This window comes from Cynoglossus semilaevis, chromosome 14 (assembly GCF_000523025.1).
Source record: "Cynoglossus semilaevis isolate Cse_v1.0 chromosome 14, Cse_v1.0, whole genome shotgun sequence".
NCBI lineage: Eukaryota > Metazoa > Chordata > Actinopteri > Pleuronectiformes > Cynoglossidae > Cynoglossus > Cynoglossus semilaevis.
The window spans coordinates 25,579,943-25,605,958 of NC_024320.1; the positions used below are offsets into that span (position 1 = coordinate 25,579,943).

The following is a 26,016-nucleotide window of genomic DNA, read 5'->3' on the forward strand; positions in this document are numbered from 1 at the left end:
GCTTCAGGTTTCTAAGTAAAGTAAAGTGATCTGACTCTGAACAGGTTCTGCTGGTTTGGAGGAGAAGCTGAAGTAACCGCAGAAAAAAAAAGGCTGGGCTGTGCAGGTGAAGAGGGGATAAGAGGTTATCAGATGTCTTGAGAGGTGAGAATTTGGAAGAAGTACTTCCACTGACGAGAGACTTTCTCAGCAGTTTCTGCTGACACTGAGTCAGTTATAAACCTGTTTAAAACACAAAGCAAAGAAAGAAAAAACTGAAATCCCTTGCGAACTTTTGAAAGTAATATTAAGGTTAAACATTCTGGCGGTTTGTCTTCGTCATCTGTCATCAATTTATGCTTTTAACACCAAATTGCAGATGCAATTCATTGGGTCATCACTCAGCCAACTCTGTGTTGACCTTACGGCCCCAATGGTTGATCTGGTCAAACGTAGCGCAGCAATCGGTACCCAGTGAAGGACCAATATATCATACAGCACAGCATGTATAGATTATTAAATCAGGCCATCCAGAGCTAAAGAAAAAAGGGGGACGTGATTATAATTGATTATTGATTTGTTTGTAAATGAGGACAAATTGCCCTTCAAAGTACAACTATGCTATGTTATATATACTATATAATACATGTGGTTCGTTTTTCTCCTGAGGGTTTAATTCCCAGGAAACTGATGTCAGACAAAGACGGGTCTCCACCGCCGGCCTCTGCCCCGACCATGGACTCCACACTCTGCTATACAGGGGTCAAACACACAAGGACCTTATTGTTTACTGAAGATGAGGGGAGCCTCCGCTCCACTCCTCCCCCATCACTTCCACATCATCGCTGCGGAGCAGAGTAGCCGACAATAAACAGAGAGGGCAAGAGAGAGTCGCAAATGAATGACAGCATCATTTCTCCCTCTCATCCAGTTCCCTTTACAGTTCTGCCAATGTAAATGCCAGGACAGCTTAGCCACATGAGGGACCATCTGAACAAGACACCGTTTTTAAAGATTAAACAAGCCCATGAGCTCTGGACCTGGAGGACTCTTCTAATGTTCCATTAAATGTCAACAGAAAGTATTTTTTTAAACAGACGCAGGGAGGAAAAAAATAACTGGAAGGCTGAGATAAAAACTAATCCAAGATAAAAAACCCCAGCCACAAAAAACAGACTCTCTGCACACACACTACATAAATAACAACCTCAAACGAGACGTGTCCCTCTGTGTGCGCACTCCTGACGCCCTCTATCAATCTCACTACTCAAGTCCCCATTTAGAACTCAACCTAAAAAAACCTTTGAACCCCTTTGAGAGTCGGTGTTACAGTAACAGAAAGGGTAGACTGGCATCTACCCTCTGCTGCGGAGAGATTTAGAGGAGCAGCCATACTGGGCCTGGGATATTCAAGACGGTAACCATGCTGGCAGGACTCTTTGAGCCCTTTGTGTTCTCCTCTCAGCTCCTTTGGCTGAACAGGAAGGTTGACACCTGCTTGGGGGCCTTGGGGTTCTCAGCATCACACTGTTTCAGGGCTCAGATATTGGCGGCCTGCCCAGTGAGGACAGGGGGCAGAGATGGGGAAACTGGAGCCCTGCCTATCTTTGCACGGGAATCTCGAGCATACATTTGAGGGAGATCTTTCTTCATTTGAAAAGCAAAGCTCTCGGGTACAGCTCGGTGCTATGAGTGTTTCTAAAACAACAGTTCTGGGATAATTCATTTAAAAAATAATCTTAAATTAAAAAGTCCTTACAACAAACAGGTATACACATGTAGAAAGACAAATAGATATCTGGAGGTAATCTAATTCTCATTACTTTTTTCTAGTAAAAGGCTTCTGACAAGAGGCTCTACATCCTGTAGGCAGACTGTACACAGGCGAAGAGTAGAACTCAAGACATTTACCACATGCCAACCCCACACATCTTTGTCTTCCTTGGCTTCCACTTCCATGTCCGCACTCATCACCAGCATCAATGCACACTGATTCTCTTCTTCTTCTTCTTTGTTCAGCTGTAGTCTGCCAAGAAGCAGCGTTGTAGACTCGTCTGTAGCTTAAATACCAGTGCCCTGACCACATACAAACAAACTGTGTAATGGGAAATATGCACCAAGGGGATCATTTCATGGAAAGCATGGCTTCCTGGCAGTTCAGGATATTTCCATACTGTACTTCCAATTTGTTCTTCTAAATAAAATTTTCTTTTGCTATTGTCAAGCCACGGTTTACAACTCCAGCAAAAGGTCAAAAAAAGATTCAATTTACAGTTTAGCTCTGAAGGAAAGCACTGTTCAGTGCCAGTTTTTTTCCCGGTGTCTGTTCTGTGTTTCATGACCAGCAAAAGTCAAAAATTGAAAAGAGTTTTAACACATTTGAAAGGATGCGTTACTAGTCAATTAAACCATGGGTCCCAAACCCCTGGTCCGGGGACCTTTGCCGGTCCGTAGGTCATTTGATACCTAACTGCAGTGAGACACAGTATAAAAAAAAGAAGTACTTCATTTCCTTTTACTTTTTTGATTTAAAGGTAATCTGTCAATATTTCAGAACAACAGGTCATTCATGATTTTAAAAATGTAACGATCCTTCAACGATGGCACAGTGTTACTGGTCCACAGTAATTTCTGATACCGACCGATCCCTGGTACAAAAATGGTTGGGGACCGACGAAATTAAACAATTGAAGTTGAAGTTAGCTGAATAGTTGTGTGGCTGCAGATTAAACTGCTAGGTTGGTGATGAACCCAGTACAGTGTACTGGAACAGCCAATATTTAACCTCTAACCCTTAAACCAACAAGAGCTCTGCCGTGCTGCTTGCACATTCGGATATTATGCAATATCTGCACGAGTGAAATTTAGGCCAGTGGTCAACTCCACTGTGCTTACAGTCAGCAAGTGCAACAAAAAAGTAAACAACACATCAGCAGAAACCACGGAGCCACTGTTTTCAGGACTCACGGTGCTTCAGAGCTGGCCCTCACATTCTCCCAGGGGTATTATGGGTTATTTGGAGCGGGGCCTACATAAGAAAGTGAGAGCGCAAGATCCTTTACTGGAAACAAAATACTGAGACCACAGAACTGACACACTGATGGGAACACATGTCTGCTCCAATGTCATTTACAGATTAACAGAGTTTGGCTTTGGCTGTGAGTCCAGACTCTGATCTGCTCCAGCACGCTCACGTGGACGCAATAACACCAACTATGGGCATTACCAACTTAGGTAGGGATCAAGGGCCCATCTCAAAATACTACCAGGTAAATCCAACTTCTGGTTTGTGTTCCCCAAACCACCCGGATTTCAAGTACAGACAAATTGGGATTCTGCAACCGAACTGTCCAAATTTTGTTGCCAAGAATTATCCCTGTGCCTTCACGTTCATGGAACAGTTTCTTACAGAGAACAAGAGTGACACTAAACTGTGTTATATTTAGCAAATGAAGCCTCAAGCAGACACAGAATGGATTTTTTTTCTTTCCTCACATTATGAGTCAAGACACAGAATGGATTTTTTTTTCTTTCCTCACATTATGAGTCGACTTTTAAACCCTTTTAGCCTACAGCCGTTGACTCAAATATAATCACTCCTCAGGCGCTGAAAAACCTTTACTCGCTACACATGACAAAACATTGCCCCGAAAACAGCTTTTGATTGTAAAAAAAAATAAAATAAAAAAATTCCAATTTGTTTTCAATAGCACCTAAGAAATGCGTTACAAAGCTACATACATTGACAGAGTTAATTCTGCAGCCTGGCCTCAAACCTTTTGGAATACAGTGAAGATACACATAAGCCAGTCAGTTGTAAAGTGCAAAGCCACCAAGTTAAAGCCACATGATCATCTGAAGCCCAGTGAATAGCTGTATGACCTCCACATGAAGAAAAAAAATCATCTAAAACTGGAACCACATGATGCCGCCGTCATCGCGGCATCCGCAGGATGACAGATGGAAGAAAGAATTCAACTTCAACAAAAAGCCAGATAAAGGATTAACATTACGATCTATGACAAACACGATGTTAACTCAGATCCACAGTTAGGAATTAATGTTGACAGGAGGCACGTGGGGCCTGGTTCTCAGATGAAAAAAACAGGTTAGGAAGAGAAGCTTTACTATTTCTGCTGCACTGTAAAAAAAAACAGATGCATAAATCTAGGAAAACCCGTCAACAACCAGTTTAATGTCTAAGAACGGAACTAGTGTGAAGGAAACACTATATAGACTGAGGTAAAATGGAAACAGTTCCGTATAATTACCAGTTGCCGGGCCCCTGTTGAACTAGCATGTGGACCTACAGCGGCCACAGCAAAGGCAAATGAGGGGTCAGGTCCAGTAAAGACTATATTTAGTCTGTTGATGGCGAGCCTTTATAAAAAAACAAAACAAAAAACAACACACCCTTTCCCTGGGTCACATGGTTCTGGGAGATTTCAAACACTTCCCCATAAACATACGGGCGGGTAAAGCACGCTAACTACAGGAACAAGGACTGTTGTATGGTGAGTACTAATCCCATACAAGTACTCCACGTTACCACACAGTCCAACAAAAAAATAAATAAACTCCTCGAATGGTTTTTATATATGGTTAAAGATGGAAACATGTTGTAAAGTTTTGTTATTGAAATAACAGGAAATAAGATTCAGGAATAATTAATTAATATCTGCTTTTTTGTATTTTAACTAAGGACTGGTAAACTTTTTTGTATTACTATTTACCATTATCTGCTTTCTTTGTATTTTAACTAAGGACTGACAAACTTTTTTGTATTACTATTTACCATTATAGCTGTGGATTAATCCTGACTGATCAACAAAACTCTGGTGAAGCCTCAAATACAGTGGTTCTCAGACTTTTTCTACTCTGTACCACCTGAGAAAACACTGATCTCTCTGAGTACCACCATGATGACCAACATTAGAATACAGCAGCAGAGGCCTTCACTGTTAGCTTCCACCACAGGAGAGATGTTTATAAAGATGTTTCAGATTTATTCAATTGAAAATTGTAAATGTGAAAATATGAATTTTCCCCACCTACCACTAGAGAGCGCTCAGTTTGAGAACCACTGACCTAACCTAATCACAAAACAAACTTTAGCTGTTTCATTGATCTGCTCACACTTTATAATGTCCGTCTGGTGGTACGCGTACCACAGTTTGAGAACCACTGCTCTAATGCAACATTTGAAGCCTCCATAAACACATGCTGGAAGTCGAGATGGCATTCGGGGCTCAAGGTTGTACCAGGAAACAAAAAGACTTTCCCACAGCATGTATCAATGATTGGTGGGTAACATTAATCCTAACTAAGTCATAACTTGTTTCGGAGTTGAATGATTCTAGGACAACATCTGTAAACGACCTATTAGAGGACATATATTTCACGGCTTTAATTGTTTTTTCTTGACTTTTTTAAAGACACCTTTGTGCTTGGTGGTGACGTTTTATAGATATGCAGACGTTGGTATTAGAGTTAATCGCTCTGGAGGCCTGATGTGTGTAAATGTCTCTCCTGTATATGAGAAAGATCACAGTTTATGGAAAAGGACACTTTAAAGTCAAATTTACTTAAAAAAACAGACCATGAGTTTGAGGTATATATGGTAAAGTTAACAGTTCAGGGTCTCACGGGAGCTGCCACTTATCGTCACTAAGTCGTAAAGCTTTCACTGGATGCAGTTTTCCTTGAGTTTCCTCCAGCGATGGCAGCCAGACTTCGGGCGTATATTTCAGGACTATTTAAGGAATCTTCAACAGCCCAGCTGAAGGCCTTGTGGTCCCATGTTGGCAAGTAGTAATGGCATTTATAGCAATTTTTTTGAACAGCAATGCCTCAGAGCAGGTGATTTTAGCCCAGAGTGTCATAAATCTCTTGGACTTAAAGAATATCTTTTTTTTCTCAACTCATGTAAAATTTGTCTCCACCGATGATTTGTATAATTTAGAATCAAGTTTCTCCTTAACCATTGAAATAGAACATAAACAACATTGTTAGAAACCTGGCTTTTCCACCAGTGAGGGGATAATCGTTAACATCATTGAACCCTGCTGTATTTTCTTTTCTTTGCCTTTTAATGGGAACTTCATTCTCTTGTGCTTTTCTCCCAGCACATACTTCAGCGGGCACTGATTTCATGGTGGCATTTTTGGCTTGCAGAACCAAAACCCTCCTTTNCACTAACAACGTGTCCTTCTGAATTTGACATACCAGGAGATAAAACACAGATTTCACCGTTCCCAGTCACAACACATGGGTGTGAAAAATGACAAAACAAGGCTGAGCTAAAGAGTTACCCACAATTCACACAGGTGTCTAATGATATAAGAAGATTTTGGGCACACCTACCTGCTGATTAGAATGGAAATAGCAGACAGTGTTACGAACGGTGCTAAATTAGTTACAACAAAACAAAAGAAAATGATTTTTTCAGGCACTCTAACAAATAAAACAAAATGTAGAGCTAAATGTGAGCTAAAATAAAATATTCAGTGTCTCATTTTGCGTTAAAATAAAATATTCATTTTGCCATTTCTGTGATTATCATAAGGGAAGGGATAATCAGATAAACGCTTAATCAGATAAAACAATCATCACTTGATATTACCACTCTTTATCTACTGATGTTCTGTCGCCCCAGATCCAGATAGATACCATCCACCGGGAATTGGAATAAAATATAATTGAAAAGACATAATAACACAACACTTTTGCCCATTCTTTTTAAGGAGACAAAAAGCACTCCTTCCAAAAGAGTTGACCATTTGATCGATATCTGCCATCACCAGCTAGAGTTTCAAAGTTTCACTGCAAGTAGTGATTTTCATCTAGCACCAGTTTAAAGAAAAGTCAGTTGCACATATTGCCAAGCTTTTGAGCAGAGTTTGCTTTTAAAGAGGCCACAGGAGGCTAGCAGCTGCACACGCACACACAATGCCTGTCACCAAAACATTATTACATATAATTAGACAACACAGGGTATCAGTTTGCTCCTTAACTTAAGGAGGAAAGGAAAACCAAAATCACAGGTCTCAGGCAAATTACACAGTGATTGGCGAAAGTGAAAGGATCGCTTCAATAGAGAGAGGGGAGAGAATTGCAAACAAGGAACAAGCAGAATGAAATCAGGTGGATCACCCAGGTGTGGTCATGCACAGAGGAATAACACAACAAGGCTGTAAAGCCCTGGAGTGGCAACAGTTGGAGAGGCATGCAGCGTTCGTGCTGAAGCATGCAGACCAGTGAGCAGTGGTGTTGGTCCACACCATAAACAGAGGAGGGGAAGGAGAGAGAGTAAATTTTCTGACCTGAGGATCCTTACAAGACGTGACGCTCCTCCTCCGGAGAGAATTACAAAATCCTCATGCTAAGTGGGGGGGGAAACACAGGAAAAATCAGACAAGACTCTTATGATGTGTGGTGGTATGTGAGCATACAAGAGAGGAAGTAGTCTGCACATGTGGCTGCTGAGTTTGTTCGTGTGGTTAAATGTCTAGACCATGGTAAAACTCAAATGCTGAAAGATGCACAAGATTACACGGCAAGGAATTTACAACAGACAAGTGAAAGAGATAAAAACAAAATATGGAAGCTTCATAACAATTATCAAAAAAAAAAAAGAGAAGATCTTAGCGTTCAGGAAATCCCCACATCAGTGTGTGTGTTTCACTTTTCTTCAAATGCACAATAAAATATCAAGGGAAAGTATAACTCTTCTCATTGTAACAGATGAGTGGACCTGCATTCACTGCAGAAAAGGTTAGATTTTAATCACAACAACTTTGCGTGACCCAACATGTGCAGCAGGCCTGGAGGTGTCAAAGGGTTAAAAGTTTCCCTCTGGTAAAACAATAAACTAAAACCAACCAAGAAGGCTACTTTTTCATTGAAGAAACATGACGGTTCTGGAACAGTTAAAGAAAAATATAACCCTAATATTATGCAATATATACTATTTGTTATATATATATACACGTATCACAGGTTTTGTAGGGCAAAGCGATGCTGCATAATAACGAACAATAACTGTGTGAAGCTGCCTGTCATCACAACAAAGACAATGTGGTGCGGAGAATTTAGCTGACTAGACTGATTTCAGATCATTTTCACCACAGACAGAAGCCACAGACATGTGTTGTTATCATCCTGTAGAGTTCCTCATTCTTCTGTCACATTGTTTTTCCCACGGTGACACATGAATAATAATAACATTTTTTTTAAAAAAAAACAGGTATGGAAACAAGCACAGACAGACGAGTCAACGAGTCGCTGCCTCTCATCATCCCCTGGCAGCGTCAACAGACCGCAGGGAGAAGATGACAGTCGCACAAGATGGATGAGCCGTAGGTCAAAGGGCGCGTCCCCCTCGACATCCTTAGGAAACACTTTGACTCGGCTTCCCTCGGCTCCCACAAAACCCTCTGACAGCTGATACAAACTTTAACCATGCACCCACGAATCCCAATGACACCGGTCACACCACGCCTTCACACGTCTCAATTCATTACGTCCATTATGAGTGGGTGTCGAGTCTGGACGCGAGCCCAGCCTTAGTCGAACCACACCCTCTGTGACACGGCGGTCTGGCGAGGGGACACAGAGGAAGTGGAAATGTCACGGGTCTGAGGTTTTGTTCAAATTGATGAGCGGACTTGAGTGATCTCGGTCATCACTCAAGTCCGCTGGCTCTTTGAAGACTCTTCAAGCCCAAACACATTCATTAATGGTCCGTCTTCTCAAGCCCAGCCTTTAGTAAACATACGGACAGGATGGACTATTCAGCCTGCTCCACTGGAACACTTAATTTTCCCTGATCTAATAAAAAAAGATCAGATTGTCCCATGACAACCACAAGTACAGGCCTGAGTACAATGGTGCTCTTCCTGAACAAGGAAACAACATTGAAAAGGCTACAATGACATATCGATTAAGTGCTTTTTCTTCTAAACCTAAATTATTTCATTAGTGATTGAATGTATATATGTATATTTAGGGAAGTTTTGTTTGATTCAAAATGTCTCGTGATGATGGTAATGAACCAAACATGTTTGAGACATTCACTAAAAAAGAGACAAGAATAATGAATGGAATCCTCCTTCAACACAGAGGCTGAAGTGAAAACAATTTAAAAACCAGCTCAGTGTGTCTCATATGTGAGTCTACAGACAAAGAGTTTATATATTTTATAAAATTAGTAAACCTTTTCCAAAGGAGTCTATGGTCTCAAACCTATGATTAAAATGTTCTCCTGGTCTAAAGAAACCACAGATCAAGGATTTGTTAAGTAAAAGATTCAACGTTGACATCCACACTTTAACAAAATTGTGTTTTGAACTCGTTTTACATCGTCTATGATTTGAAAAACCACCTAATAACAGTTTGAGAAGATTGGTTGTTAGGTTGTTAGATGTCAGCAGTATAAATCTTGTGCAAAAACACCAAATTGTGCAAATTCATTTTTCATTTAGACAGATATTACTGTTCAAACCGAATGAAAAAGAGAAAAGAAAAAACACTGAATAATCACTCAAACGTTCACTGTTTTAATATTTAGGCAAAAAGTCTAAATAACAACTGAGACACGAGAGGTTTCTCTTCTTTTAACGACGCACCAGTGTTGCAGCAAAGAGGGACACAAAGACCTTTAACAGATGTTATTGATCTCACCCTCACTTTCACTGACACACACACACACTCACACACACACACACACACACAACCCAGAGACCTTGACTTGTACAAACCCACAGATATATAGATCACCGAGAAAGGCCACTAAAGACTATGACGGCGATCACACCAGTAAACAACCAGGCCACCAGTGGACATGCACGCACGTACACACACACACACACACACACACTTCCATCCTTGACTTTCATGTAAATAACCTATTTCACCACCACAGGTGGGAGTGGGGAGTAAACTGTGTAGAGAAGAATGAGAAAACAGGCTCCAGGATAACAGAACACAAATCAAGCCTTTCAACACACACACGTTGGTCTTAGGGGAGGAAACGAAGGACAAAGGCAAAAACAAGCGGGAGTGAGTAGGAGGTGGATTCTACACATGGAAAACAAGAATATGTTGCATAAAGAAATATGATTGAAAGGTTTGAAGGCACCGTGAAAACATCATCATTTTCCCATCTTGGTCTTGATGGGTGTTCCACAACACGACACAAACGTAACACATGTACATTCACACTCTTTTTTTGCTGCTATACAGATGGCGCTTGGACAATTTAGTAGGAGGAGGATTATGCTGTTCTTCTATTTTACCACAAGGGTCGGTCAAAAAGTTCCAAGACAAAATAAAAGCATATTTATGACAGTGAAAACTAAAGCATCAAGTAAAAATATTTCCGTTACGATTATCCCCTCAGATGAAGAAGCGGATAAAACACTGATTCAAACTTTCCTATTTTCCACAACTTTGGAGATTCTGCATCAGCAGCAAAATGAGAATGGAACAGTACACGCACACACACGCACACTATGTTCCTTTTTTTTTTTTTTTGTACCACAGACTCACATGTGCTTGTCAGAATCTCGTAAATGCCACTTTCTCAAAATGCCTAAATATATCTGCAGGCCCCGCTTGTATCTGGGAATATCATTTGGAATGCAGATGGAAATATGTCCGCTGATATCCTGCTATGTAAAACAAGCAGCGTGTGTGTGTCTCTGTGAGACAAAAATGAGAAGCCGTCTTCTCCCGTCTGCGTATGAATCTTAAGTAGTCCCACGTTGAGTCGGGCTTTGTTGGCCATCACTGCTGGGGGGCACGTCCTCCAACTTCTTCCTCCAACTTCCTCCTCTGGGTGTAACATTTATCATTCTATCCCAGACAAACAATCATCCAGCATCATGGACTAGTATCGAGCAAACAATTACACCCTCCCTGCCCACTTTTGTCCCACCTCTATGGTTGCTGGGATACCTTTCATCCAGTGGGGCAGCTTGTCAACAACATCACTAAACTGCGAACCTTCTCTGGGCTTTGATTTGGTCCAGCAGAGCCTTATTAAAGAAAAAAAAACACACACACACGCTGCTGTTGTTTTGTTTTCAAAACAACGTTTCCAAGTTTCAACTTTTCCTTTTATGTTGCATCCAAAGCACTAAAAAACTTCCGAGCCTCAACGACTGGCTCTGCGGAAATTGCAAAGCATCTTTAAGTGGCAGAACCTTCTAGTTTGCACCAAAAAAAAAAAAAAATCCCCTCAGGACAAAAATAGAATTATCCAACTCTACTAACCAACCACACACATAATATTTATACTGGAATTTAAGTAGGGATTCACACACCCTGTTCCAGGGTCAAACACATTCAAGCTCTATTTTCTCATTAAAGACTAAAGATTTCTTTATTGTGACATGGAGCAATTCAATTCAAGGGGACTTTTTTGTTCCAGTTCATTTGTAACAAACAGGTTAAAAGATACATATGGGTCTTTAAAATATAGGTAAGAGAAATACAGGGAACTTTATGTACTGTGTGTATGTTTAATATATACAAGTAATACAAACCTCCCAAGGGATGGATGGATAAAGATCTATCCATCCATCCATCCATCTATCTATCGATCCATCCATCCATCCATCCATCCACCTATCTATCCATCCATCCATCCATCTATCCATCCATCTATCGATCTATCCATCCATCCATCTATCATCCATCCATCCATCCATCCATCTATCGATCCATCCATCCATCCATCCATCCACCTATCTATCCATCCATCCATCCATCTATCCATCCATCCATCCATACATCTATCGATCTATCTATCCATCCATCTATCCATCCATCCATCTATCTATCCATCCATCCATCCATCCATCCACCTATCTATCCATCCATCCATCCATCTATCTATATATCTATCCATCCATCCATCCATCCATCCATCTAGTATCTATGTTAAAAAAAAGTAGTAATGTTAATAATAGGCACAACAGTGATGATTTGGCAGCCAGGTGAGTAAAAAAACAGTGAGTATTTTGTGTAAATTAAAGTATTGTAATTACGCCGTCATAAAATAGTTCCTTATATTGTGTGTGTGTTTACACAGACAATATAAAATATTGCACTCATCTTGTATTGCACTTGGCAAAGTGTAATGATAAACAAGAAAATAAATAAATAAACAGGTCTGGTCTGTTCAGAGACACATTACCATAAGATGTTGTATTGAAGCTTTGACGGCCCGTGGAAACAACCTTCCTAGGTCTGTCTGTCCTGCTTTTTTACTACGTGTGTAAAACTCCAATTTCAGAACAAATGTTTATTTTTCATTCGGAAAGTTTTAACTTTATTGGTTTTCATTGATTTTGGGCTAACATTTAGTGGAATTTGTGAAAATGTAAAAAATGATTGATTTCTCCCAACTAACCAACCAACCCCTTCCTCTTCATAGTCTGTAATTCAATTACATAAAATTACATAACAGCCCCCACCGTTCCTGGTCTTTCCCCCTGAACCGATTATTCCACCATTTATGCATGAGGACAGCAGATTATTTTTGCACTAAACCTCTGTGGCTTACATTCAACAGACACCAGACTGAGACAGAGACACAAAGTTGACAAGGGAGACAAAAAGAGAAAGGAGATAGTGAACAAAGGCAAAGTACTGGTCCAAGACTGAACGGAGAAGATAATGGCTGAAGACAGACCTTCGGAAAGAATGTTAGGATACAAAGAAGGAGAAGGGCGGCAAAAGGGAATAATCCTGCAAAAAAAAAAAAAAAAAAAAAAAACCCCCGAAAAAACACCTCAACCCACACCACCCCACAGCGAAAAATAACACGACTGCAGCCACATACCAGCACAGTGAACAAGAATGCAAATGAGCCCCAATGCAAATGTAATAGGTCTTGAGGGGCAAAACAGAATATCTTAATACCAACCCCCCACCACAGCACACTTCACCCCTCCCCTCAGACCTGCTCCTTCTTCAGTTGTGTAATACAAAAACACCTCCAGGAGACGATCCTTTGCTAAATGAGAGAAACGTCAACATTGTTCGAACATGAAGCAGATAGACAGAGTAATGTGGACTCTGTATGCAAACACACTTGCGAGGAAGAAGAGGGAAAAAAAAAGCTTACTTGTCTGTCATGGCATCGGCCAGTGAATACTGATACATTAAAACTTCTTTGCTTGTCCTCACGCAGCAGGAAATGGCTGAAGTGAAATCCCACAGACTCCGGTCCAATCAGCTTTCTGGAAAAAAAAAATAGAAAAATCAGGAAAAACTTAAAAAATAGCTGGAAATAAAACCTGGAATCAGGAAAGTTTCCGATGCGCTGAGTCCCTAATTACTTTTAGTTAAATATGTTGGACTAAATTTAATACATTTGTTTCAGTTTTTCCCTGTAGTTCTCTGAAACCGTTTAATCCTTTGTGTCCACAGCGCTGGCGGACCGACTTCTTTGGAACGGAGAAACTTTGTGCGATTCCAACTGTGCTGCTTAATTATTGTGTACCAACACAAACAAAAATATCTTTTATCAGAGAAAACAAATATTCCATATCACATCAAAAACCAAAAAAATTCTGAATTATAGCTAGCTAACTGGTCTAAATCCCATTTAATTTGTGACTAGTTAAAATATGTTACCTTAGGTTGATTCCACTGAGCTTTAAGCCAAATATGTAAATGATTAAGATTGGATAAAGAATAAAAATAATATTTGATGAATAAGGACAGAAATTGAGGGGTGGGACTGGTCCTGAATCAAAGTAGTTTTTATATTAAATTCATGAATGTTACCATCACAGTACTAATTGTTTAAAATGTAAAGTCTTATTAATTATCTAAAGCACTGGTGTCCAATTGAAGCATGTGTCTTCCATGAACTTCCATCTTCTTCTCCCTCACTCTCTCAATTTTATTGGCTGTGGGCAACACATGTTAGCAGTTGGGTGGGTAATCAGTTCACATTTCCTGATTGCATCCAGATTGTGTTTTTGATTGACCGAGACTGAGGGCGGGTCTGTTCTTGTCATACACTTGCACATTCACATCAAAGCCTCTCATACTGACAGACTTTTGTGACCATGTTGAGGAAACACCAAAGCTCCACAGATCCATTGGCGTATGAACGTGTATTTGACTGATGACTTATATGCAAAGCGACACTGCTGTCACTTATCTCTCTGCTGCGACTACAGAACACACGACCTGATGATTTGCAGAGGCACTCACTGGGTTTAAAACATTACAACGACTCAATATTAATGCATTTAATCCCTGATTTAGAGTGAGTTTGAACAGGGCAAAAACACAAAAGCTCAGCCCCTCCACTCCCTTTTTTTTAGTTACAGATACTGGAGACAGAAATGACAGAAATCCCTCAGGTAGTGTAGCTTGCAGTTGAATCGATTCGATAATGGATTCTCTGTGTGTCTGAAAAGACAAAGTCAGGGTTTTGAGAATGTTTCTGGACACCAAAGAAGCAGATGGCCACAGCTCAGCTGGATAGAAATGTCTGTTGGCAGTGAGTGATTTCCTCTTTCTGTAGATCTGCACATCTCTACTCACTGAGAACACCAGTGTTAAATATTAATTATATTTAGTCTGTTATTTTTTGCTGAATTCTGTCCTGAGACACTTTCAATTATTTATTCACTGAATCACAGTGAAATATTTCCAAAATGCCTTCGTACCGTCGACAGCTCAGACCAGCTCGAGTCTGTGCTTTAGACAGAATGAAAGTTCAGCTCTGGTTCCAACTGTTTCAGTGCCAAATGACAGCTAAGAAGAAGTACTTTTGTTGTGGTGTAGGAAAACAGGGAGGGTCATGCTTCTCCTTCCCTGCCAAAGGGAGACTCGTGAACTCCTGAAAGCCTCCACGGATACACACATACTTTTGTATTCCTTTCAGTAAACATAGCAGCACACACACATTTTTCTACTCTTCTAGTTATGCCGACATACTGAAGGTGAACGGAGCTATATGGCAGGATTGTGATGACCCACCATCCATAACAATGAATTATTTACCTCCCACATGAGTAGTAAAAATAACCCACCATGTAGTGAAGTACACTTGTACTGCAAAGATATCTTTAAAAATATAACGCCATGCTATGACAGAGACTGAAATGTCTTGACACTGTCATACTTCATCTGTCAACACCCAGGCATCCTCTGAAGATATCTGGGATGTCAAACTTACCATAATATGAGAGGGAAGATCCTGCAGGGTGAGAGAGTAGAATGTTTTTTTTTATAAAGGACTCTTCCAGACCGCCAGTCACACTGTCATTATGTCAGAGTTGGTGGTTTGCACGAGCAGTGACCAAAAAAAAAAAAAAAAGAGAATGGTCATCCGGCAGTCTGTCAACTCCACCTCCTTGTCCCCCGGTCATGCTCCTCTCACTCACCCTCCTCCCGTCCACCTCCCTCGCTCTTGCACAAATTACATTGGTGAAAAAAAAGAGCTAACAAGGATGCAAAGGGTGGAGAAAGAGCACTCTCTTTAAAGGGCTAGTTTCAGTAAAATGCAGGTCAGTCCCAGAGCACAAGTACAAGAGCTGCCTCTCCCCTCTGTCACAGCGCTAAAGCACAGTCCACCAGTGGGAAGCGTCAGTGCAGGGAACGCGCCTCTGGAAAGCGTCAGTGCACACAATCGCTGAAGAGGGGGAGGGAAGAATTTGGGGTTAGTAAATGATGAGAGGTAAGAAAGGGGGAGGGGAGTGTGTCTGTTGTGATGGGGGCATTTTTTTTCTCTCTTCAAGAGGGTTCAGCTGCGGTCTGTGTTAGTAGTGAGCCATGGGTTTATTTACAAAATACACAGAGTAAATAAAAACCCCACAGACAAGTAAGTATAAGTAAAGTTAATGCCTCAGGCAGTTGAACCGTTGAGACAGCTGCGTCTTTCTCACTATGCAGTCCCAGGACAACTCACACAGATCAACCTGACGAGGGTTATTTGATTGTCATCTACCTGCTGCACAATAAACTGTTGAGTCTGCAGCTGCAGAACCTCTTCTCTAGGGACTGAAGTTGGACACGGACAGGGCAACGCCCTCTTTCGTCGTTCATCTGTGTGAGTCAGTCATATGCCTCACAGTCACAGAATGTACTGTATGCAGCCTGGCTCTCTCTATTTTCCTTCCAGCTTCCTGCTCTTAGCAGATTAACACTGGGAACCTTTTCAAAGTGTGAAATGAGCTGTCAATGGTGTGACAACACCGCACCAGGAAACACTCAACAGCATCACTTAGGGCTTTACAGGTGCAGCGGCTTCAGTTCATGCACGGCTTCCAACCCGACTAGCAACTGCTAGCTAGAAAATGCATTTACATACTTTTTTGCCTAGAATGTGTGTCCTGCACACAACCACAGGTATGGTTCAGTAGTACTTGACTATGTGAACAACTACTGAAAAAATGCTTCTTGTTACCAATGGCACACATATAGTACATGCAGTCCACCTTTCTAGATCATCTGCCTTGGACTCCTCTTACTTCTAACGTTCTTTATCTCTTTTCAGAACATGTGCAAACCAGTCAAATGATGTCTACCTAATCACAAAACAAAACTTTATAATGTCCGTCCTGGTTGTTGTCAATCTAAAACTGTAACATCTTCAGCTCAGTCTCCTTCATTTTAGGACTGGACGATTGTCTAAAAACTATACATTGTACCAGGTATAATGTGGTCTTGATGTCAATTAAGCCGAGCCAGAAGTGATGAAAAACGTGATTACCAGTCATGGGAACAGATTTAATCACTCGTAGGTTCACTTTGGTTTAAAAATCCCGGGCGTACCCAGTAATTTTAGCAGGAAAGAGCCATCTTTTATTTAACCACACTGGGGAAAAAGTCTAAACTATCGCTTTAACAGCCAGTGTTTATTTCTTACCATCAGCTGATCGGAAACCAACATTTATTCATGGTCAAACTTTGCTGAGACATCTATGGAATGTATTATACATAGACAGAAAAAGACACACAAAGTGACCCAGACGTGGCTGTGCAGCTAATACACAGCCAGATGCTACTCTTTTTTAGCCACTAGGAAATTATTCAGACCTGAGGGTGTGGCAGGGATGGGGCTAGTGGGGGTTGTACATTTAAAAAGGAGATGAGGGTGGTCCCAGTGGTCCGTGGATCCTGCTAACACACCTCAACATCAGAGCCCCATAGACCGGCCCCTGACCTCTACCCTTAAACTCCTCCAGGGTCACGACAATGAAACAATGAAACTGCTGCAAGTCATACATCACACTCAGCACCTTATTTCCTCAACGTGTGACATCTAAGAGGCGTTTATGAAAGGTCAGCAGTACTTCATATAGAGTATGGCATTTGCTCATCAGTAGGGAGTGCAAACGAGTTTGCCGACTGGACCATGAACAGAATCCTAACAGTTAAGATGCAAATGAGCAGTTAAATAAAGTGACGGCTCGTAGGTGTCTGTGCAAACACCGCAACATGTTTCAGTGTTACCGCCACAGCAGGAAGTGGGAAGCTCCCTGCTCAGGTGATTTGAAGTTTTTTTTGTTTTTTTTTTAACCAGGCAAGGTGGAGTTCACTCAAACTGAGAAGAAGACAAGAAGAAGACTGACAAGGTCTCTAGAGACTCATGATTGGCCCAGTTAAGAGTTTATATAAAAAAATTATATTGGTCTAATTGTAACCATACAAATTTAACTGGATCCAAACAGTCAAGGTGTTCTGCACGTGCCATGCAAATCCCTCCAATACTGGATCTAAACAGTCAATGTGTTCTGCACGTGCCATGCAAATCCCTACCTAGACTCTGACCCTGAAATAATGATGCAATAAGAAAATGATAAGAAAAGCGTCTTTCAAATTAGGTGTTTTTTACTGTGGGTCAAGTTGCCAGTTTATTATATTATAGTACTTAAGTGATTAATTGTTGTTTTGGCAGGCAAGTAAGGGGAACCAATTAAAAATTTAGGCAACGTCCAAACCTTTAAACCAACCACTTCCTCCAAGTCATTCAGTGAACTCCATAAGTGGATTAGTAGGTAAATTACAAGAGGAAGTTAAGTTAATTTTCAAGCTTAATTTGAGGTTTGATGGCTAGATGATACACTGGTGTGTGACTAACATTTAACATTATGATTTTCTAAACAAGATACTTAGTTTACTTTTAAATTAGTCCAAAAAAAGCAGATCAAATTAGCATTTCAGTAGCAGTGTACCAAGTTGCCTTAAACTAAAAAAAAGGCCAGTCAGATCATAGTGAAACTTCAAAATGTGTCTGAATAAATAATGCCTTGTTTCAGACAAGACTCTTTAAACTAGGCACAGCCTTCCTGAGCAGAGAACCATCTCCCAGCCATTTTAAATTGATTATTGATTTGATAAGCGGAAGAGGCCTCTCAAGAAGAGCTTGCGTGCTTAAGTGTAGTTATCTTTAATAAGCGAGAGCATTTGTTGTCTCCTTTGACATATGCGAGTCCTGTGCTTCCAATAACTGTGGCAAACACACACCAACAGAAAACTGTTTGTCTATGAATAGAGATTAAAACAAACTGTAACGTCTTTGTAGTCACAAACCATAAATTAAGTCTTCTGCAGAGCAGAAAGTTCTGTGTGGACATATTTCCTCTTGTAGGCAGTGGGTAAGAGATACTCAGGCCTTATAATTGTCACAGGAATGACAAAAACAGAAATCCAAGTTTATAAAAGGACACTATTTCATTTTGTACCTAACCTAGTACTGATGTCCACAGATTTAAAAATCTTACAACAGACACAGTGTCCAGCCTGAGGGAAAGTCAGTGCCACAGACAAAAATGCCACAGCAGCTCAGCAGCAGGCAGGGGTTTAATGATTTGTCTGCTGCTGGTGAATGATCACACAACCATATCCTGTTCTGGCCAGTTCTCCCCTCTCTCTGCTCCCCGCCCCGGGGTCTTTCTGACATGATTCTAGCCTGCCAGGGTGCCAGTGAAGCGACAACCAACTAATCATATTGACAAGATCCAAGTGGTTGTCCTATTGCCTAAAGTGACCCAGCAAAAGTGACCTGTGGAGGCAGAAGTTGTAACTATTGAGTGAAGGGACGTCTAATGCCATGGAGGGAGGGGTAGACTGGTTGTTATATCCAACTACGCTTCAGAAAACACACCAAGGCACTTCATAACTGCTTATGCAACACAGACAGACCGTTAAATATGTGTACAATGGTAAGACAAATTAGTTTATCACATAAAGTAAATAAGGTAATAACAATGAGGATTTTTAATAAAGTATTTCAAGAAGAAAGAAAACATTTATTTGAAGTCTCAGATTTTTCCCAATGAATTTCAACAAAAAACAGTTTTTACAGATAGCAGGTCATGACCCAAAAAGTGGGTCACATGACTGAGTTATATCGTGAACATCAGTTCTTCAGTGAAACCTCCATTTTGCTGTTTGGTTCTGCAGCAAAAAAAAATTTTTTTTTGGAATTCTATCAAGTGGAAACCAGTGCAGTAAGAACATTTCACACTAAAACTAACAGAGCAAAAACTATTTCAAAATAAACAGTGTGCCCCAGGTGAGACAAAGAGCGTTTAAAAAAATCAACAGTTTAAAAGTAGTGGAAGTAGAACAAATTTAAAAAACAAACAATTTCTCACTCTTGACAAAAAACAAATACATAATCTCCTCGGTAATATTTATACATTTTTAATTTTAGGTAATTATAAGAATAATTATTCTTTTTAGAAGCACAATATTTTTTTTAAATGTTAATATAAATCTTGAGGATATCAGAAAGCCAGCCACGTGTGTACAACTCACACTCATCAATGATGTAACTGTTTACATAGTAAACAGAGTATTACCACCCCCACTTCCCGGGAACCCATCTTTCTGGATCCAAACTTGTTTTGTTAGTGTAAACAGGCCAGGCAGTTCCAAAAATTGATTAAAAAAAATTGATTCAGGATCCAAAGATCTTGTCAGAGCAAAGCCAGTGTGAAGTGGGCATTCTTGAACGAGTCTGTAGAAATTTGACACAACAATTTGGTCTTCCTGCAGCTTGAACTTCCTGATATGCTATGTATGTTTTCCTGAAACTGAGGGGGTGTCAAAATCCTCAATGAGATTTTACTTCCTTATCTGACTCTATGTGTCATTCCCGATGGTAATAATTTTATGTTCTGAATCTCTCTAGATCTATTCAACTAATATTTAGTATATCTGTGGTTGTAAGTATTACATTTTTTTTAAAACCAGAGTGACATAGAAGTCACACTGCTGCTACGAGAAACCCTTATGTCATGAAACCAAGCTCTACAAACCTGAATAATCAGTCAATAAGTTGACTGTAATTTTCTTTTTTTATTATTGAATTCAGTTTTAACTGACCTAAGAATTTTGACAGGAGTCCGTATTTGTTTGTGTCTCAAAAAAGCAAAAACTGAAGACCAAGAACAAAGGTTCTTATCATCAAGCACTTTGAATTACACTTAAAAGCCAATGCAGAGACACGTGAACTTGGGTTTTTTCCAAGCCAGGGGGCAAATGTTAAGACAGGGATCATATCCATAACCTCTTTTTCTGCCCTGCAGCTCCAGCACTTAACATCTGAGACCAGACAACACGCAGGTCACAGGTTTACAAGCATGCTGTGATGCTCGACCGCTACTCTGACCTGAGTCGAAACCCATCCGTGAGTGGATGCAGGTATTTATCTGCACTGATGCTCCACGAGAAGCTATAAATACAATAAAAAACAGTCTGTTTTATGAGCTCGGCTGCAGCCAGCGAAGCTCTTTTGTTGTTGAACTCAAAAGAAGACCCTTGATTTATGCATGCCAAGGCCAGAAACCCCTGAATGACCCCCGGGTGCCGAGGGAATTTTAATCTTTAAAAAGATTGAGAGTGCGCAGCCACGGAATTATAGTCTGACAAGTGTTTTTTTCTTATTATTATTATTTTAGATTCAAGGCCAATGACGGCTGCTCCGTGACCAAAAGAAAGTTTAATTTCCTTTACAAACTGTATTTAAAAGTATAGCGTTGTAGTGGTTTTCCCCTTTATGTATTCAAAGCGAATTTTAAAAACGAAGAAACAGAAAAATGAGACTATAATGTTTTACCTCTGCGAGTATGAGGTGTTTTTTTTTTTTTTTTTGGTGTAGAAGAAAACCTTCTCGCTCCAGAGCAACAAGTGCAGCTGAGCTTGAAACCGGCGACAGCGCTCACGAGTACAAGCAGCAGCGGGTATCACAATCGCTGGGAATTACTTTCACACACTAACGTCTCGCTGCTTCTGAACTTACAGCTAATAATTATTCCAAATATCAATTATTATAACTGTAAAATGTATGGTACTCACCGCAGGGAAGACAGGTCTCCTCTTTGTCAAACGCGAGAAGCAGCGGTAGAGAAAGTTCGCCGTGTATCTCCCTCTCAGCTCAGCATGGCGGCGACTGTGAGGCTGATTCTACGCTGCTGGGATATCAGCAGACGAAGGGAGGGCGACGAAGAGGAGGAGGAAAGGAGGAGGAGGAGGAAGGTTATTCACTGCACTTTACTGTGAGCACTGGCTTGGGGTAACAGGTGTACAGCATTTGGAAATTTTTTGGTTGTCTCGCAATTTAGAATGTTTTAATTTTTATATGTATGGTACGGGAAAACTATATAAGGACACTTTGACTTTGAGAAAGTAGGACCGGAGTTCTGACGCCCTCTGTCCTCTCAGGACTTTGACTTCGTTAAACTTTACCTTACATTCTGTCAATCCGATTCTCAAGACTTGGATCGAGAGTCCTGCAGCCCAGGCGATGGAAGACATAGTGTTATTAGCTTTAGTTTAGTTAGCCGTTAATTTTACACAGGCGCTTTGCCCTTTAAGTTGTACCACATTGTACCGCTGGTGTCACACGTGCTATTGGTTGGCCTGACTACACCAGTTTGACCCCGAGATTTTGCCATCACCAGAAACCAAAATAATTTCCCAGGTTTCTTCACTTCACACCACCCAAAATGACAAATAATCCCAGAGTTCACAATCAAATCACATTCAAAAAATGTAAATTGTATAACAAAAGTATTATTTCCCCACTTTGTGTACACTTTGGTGTCATCTGAGGTGAAGTGGGGTTGCCTGATTTCAAATGTTGAAGTATTGTACCAGTGGCCTAAACTTAACGTAATGTCTATGGTTAATAATTAATTAACTGTAAATATTTAAAAACATTCTCACTCTGAAAAGTGTTTGGAAATTTCCTAAGAGAATGATATAAATTATTCTCCTTATCTGCAAACATTTCTGCCCCACCCTTTGACAGTATGTAACATACCCCAAGGCTAATGGCCTTAGTCATGGTGACCGATCATTTGCCTTGAAAGACTAAAGTAGACTCTCTAAATGGAGCCGGCGTGTGTAAAAACATAGTTGCTAGGGGTCAAAGGTTTTACAACATTTTCCTTAAATAGAAGTGAATCAAAAACACGGTGCAGAGAAGACAGGGTGACCCTTGTCTCATTGTGAAGGGCAGAGGAGAGGGGAGGGGGCCTTTTCCCTGGCACAGCAGGCTAAACACAATACCATCTTTGAGTAAAAGACAGATTGCTGCTGGTATATTGTAGAACAACGACAGTATGCACCTCTGTGGCTTCTTTATATAAGTTCATCAAATGACAAATGTCAAGATGTTGTGAAGACAGTGTACCTTTAATATGTCTAAATAAAGCCATAAATATACCTTTATGTCCACAGAAAAATAAACATGTAACTAAATATGCAAATGTTCAAAAGTTCAACAGATATACATATGATATGTGACAAACTGTTTATATTCATATCAGCCCCTTGGATCTGACAGCCTAGTTGAAGGCTGGCTATAGTTAAAAGGGTGGTAAGAGCTGCCTGAAATGAATACGAAAAGCAGCTGGGTTTATCTTCACTCACTCTGACATGTGCTGCTAAGAGAAAACAGGTGACCAAGGAATGTGTGCTGAAACCCAAACATAATTCTAGGGCTAAAATGATTTGTTGCCAATTAGAGCAGATCTGTATTTTTGGAGCTGCATTTTACTTAACTATCTGGGTTCTAGGAATTGGTCTAGTTCTTTTATGTTTCATCAGTAGTTTATTTGATTGTATTTCTGCTTCCACTTAAACATAAACCTAGCTTGTTGGAAGCTAATCTACTGTTACCTCACATTAGAATGGAATTTGAATGCTTAAACTGTAGAAGCCATAAAAAGGAACATGCAAACACAGGGTTACACATTTTAAAGTAAATTATGTTAATGTTGATGTAGATAAAAGATGAGATAAATGCCAAAAATGTAAATGTCTAAGCAAGGACAGGGTTATAAAAAACACATGCAAGGACAAAAAATGAATAGGCAATACAGAGAGGTGTAGATTTCAAGTGTAAGTGTATGATCTTCATGCCTGCGCTTTTCAGACACAGCAATCGGATATATTTAGAGTCCCCAGCTGGTGTATCCATGCTACAAGGCAGACCACAATCATTCACAACACTTGAGGGGCCTGCAGTGGTCTGGGATCATGCATGTGTGATCTGACTTATGCTGGAGGTAATTAAAAAAACATTGAGTATATCAACATTTTCAAAGGTTTACATGCAGCGTCTACGACAATGATAATGTAAGGTTCTGGGTGTAACACTTTGTACTAAGATGATCATGGTGATTGTGCTAGTTAGACAGGTGGGATTGGGAATGAAGGAATGGAAGTTAGTGGGCGTGTGAGGGAACGTAGGAGTGGAAGTGGATGGGTATAAATGGAAATTAATATGTGTGAACCAATGTTATTTAAAGAGCACTAGGGGCGGTCTTCATTACTAAAAAAAGAAGCAATATAACGACAATACATTAAACATTTATTGAACGTTCTTTATGTGCTGTTATATGTTTTTTCAGCAGCCTATCAAGTGCTTAAGAGATGGGCCTCATGACCAATCACAGGGTTTCAATACTGCTGCACACTGCTCCTCTTTCCTGGATGGTTGAAGTTCAGAGGACAAATTCTGTGGCATGTGTAAATGTACAATGACAAATCAAGCTGCTACTGGTTCACCCTGCGATCAAAAAGATTTTAAGATACAATGATACAGAAGTTGGGCTTCCTTGCAGTTAGATTGTTTCTTCTGTCCCTTATTTCGCAATTCATTGTGAGGTATAATTGTTTCTTCTGTCCAGCCTTATTTCGCAATTCATTGTGAGGTATACTGTACTGTGATCAGCTTGGTTAATTCAGAGCCTTCATTGCGTTCAGAGGAAAATCACTGATAATATAACACCCCCTAGCGGTGAAACCCATCACGTGCCGTAAACTAGGTGATATCCATTGAAGTTGTCCCTGTGTTATTTTTTATCTAATTTCATTGGATGCTCTAGAAAAAAAAAGTTACTTGTGGTTCGGCGGGAAAAGCCATGATGATATTAGTGTATTCCACAGACCAGTAGTTTTTGATATCTGCTGTACATGTCAGCAATATTTATGATTACTTTGCCTCATTTATTGTCTATGTATATGTTGTATTGTTTTGCATTTTGTGTCATTTTTTAATGAATGGTTAATTCATCTTATTAATCACTGACCATTTTTAAGTCATTTAATATTTCAGTTTTTTACATGTCATTGCCGCATTGCTACCAAAAGGAGGCAGTAGGTTTTCATAAAACAAAACCAGTAGAGCCCAACTTTCTATGAACTACAACACTGTAACAACTAAACCATTGACATTTTATGCTAACAAGGTCATGAAGTACGTAAAACATGTAAAACAGAAGGCGAAGTGATGGGGGGTGTCGAGGTTAAAGGGTGAAGGGCTGTCGGTAGGCGGGTCGTTTTTTAGTTGGGGTTCTCTGTGTAGATCATTGATTTTACATGAAATGACGTCCGTTAGCCACAGTTTGTTTTTTTGGAATTCTAAAAACTCGACTTTAAGCCTGAGGCTAAATGAACAGAGTATAAACACGCATATTAGTAGCATGTCTTATCCTTCCTTCACTTTCGTTAGCTCTTAATAGCAAACTCAAACCCTTTGCGTGGGGGGCAGAGCCATACAGCTCGTACCTCCAACTACTTCCCTCCTTCTAAACCACGATATTGTCACATGACTCCAATCGTCCAATGAGGGTCCGTAAATGAACTCGTTTGCCGCACCCAAGTTGGATGATGGCGGATGGGCGGGGCTAGCAAAGAGAGGGAGAGACGACGAACTCCAGGAGATAAACCTGCTCTGAAAACACCAGGATCGGGATAAAAAAAGGCAGAAAAGCGTCATATACTATTGAGCACTGAGAATATTTCATCGCGTACGGAAAGAGAGGGTAAGCTGTAAGACTGTCTATACTTTCTGCCTGTCAAAGTTGGGCTTTGCTACATTGGCAAATGTGTGTGTTTAAATGCTGTTGTGCACCAGTGTGTCTCCGTGTGGTCTCCTTCCCTGTTTTGCTCATATGCTGCCAATGCTGTGTGGGTGTCAGCACTGAGGCTTCACCATGAATTCGAATAATACATTTCATTGTATTGTTTCGCTGTCGCCTTAAATGTTCCCGTTAGAAGTAAAAACAACCTTGGGGCATACAGTTTGTTTTTTAAGCGGGTGTGTCATGAGTCTCCAGGAATCGAAAATCTGCTATTCTGATTCCAGGCCCCTTGTGTTGCTTTGTTTTTGCAGATCTCCTGTAGTCTCTATATATTTAACACTGCATACAGTTGTATTGGTCTTTCTGCACTATATTTGCATTTCTTTAAGGGGTCTGTTATGGGCTTGTGTTGGAGAAGCGGAATCGGGGTTGTATTTATCTGTGGGGTGATGGAGTCATTTCCTGTGCGAACTCGGATAGCTGCACTGTGTCCCGCAAACAGATGGTTGTAAAAAAAATAGTCGTTAAGTTTTGTAATTTTCGCATGAAAACGTCATAATTCGTTACATAAAACAGGCACATCTGACATTTCTATCCAAGTCGAACTGTGCAGGAGTTTACGTAAAAGAAATAATAGAATCACCCAAAGGTAATCCCATGGATTATTATCAACAGGCCGCTATGG

The 26,016-nt window shown here is 40.4% G+C and overlaps 2 protein-coding genes across 18 annotated transcripts in view; one reads left to right on the forward strand and one right to left on the reverse strand.

The window, feature by feature from the left end:
- sema4d (sema domain, immunoglobulin domain (Ig), transmembrane domain (TM) and short cytoplasmic domain, (semaphorin) 4D) overlaps positions 1 to 23,107 on the reverse strand; it is a 39,184-nt gene extending 16,077 nt beyond the window's left edge. For 2 of the 5 annotated variants that reach the window (XM_025062141.1, XM_017038512.2), the window contains exons 1-2: positions 21,316 to 23,107; positions 13,112 to 13,226 (exon numbers count right to left, since the gene is read on the reverse strand). In XM_025062141.1, the coding sequence (XP_024917909.1) occupies positions 13,112 to 13,149 (38 nt within the window). In that variant the 5' untranslated portion in view covers positions 13,150 to 13,226; positions 21,316 to 23,107. Of the gene's footprint in view, positions 1 to 7,301; positions 7,361 to 13,111; positions 13,227 to 21,315 lie in introns of all 5 variants that reach the window. The other 3 variants (XM_025062139.1, XM_025062138.1, XM_025062140.1) reach the window with 3 other exon arrangements.
- Positions 1 to 26,016, forward strand: part of add1 (adducin 1 (alpha)) — a 103,204-nt gene that overhangs the window by 53,529 nt on the left and 23,659 nt on the right. The window contains exon 1 of one of the 13 annotated variants that reach the window (XM_025062134.1): positions 20,409 to 20,661. The exons of 11 other annotated variants lie outside the window; for them this stretch is intronic. The gene's annotated coding sequence lies outside the window, so the exon portion shown is untranslated. Of the gene's footprint in view, positions 1 to 20,408; positions 20,662 to 25,057; positions 25,293 to 26,016 lie in introns of those variants that run through there. One more of the 13 variants, XM_017038513.2, reaches the window with a different exon arrangement.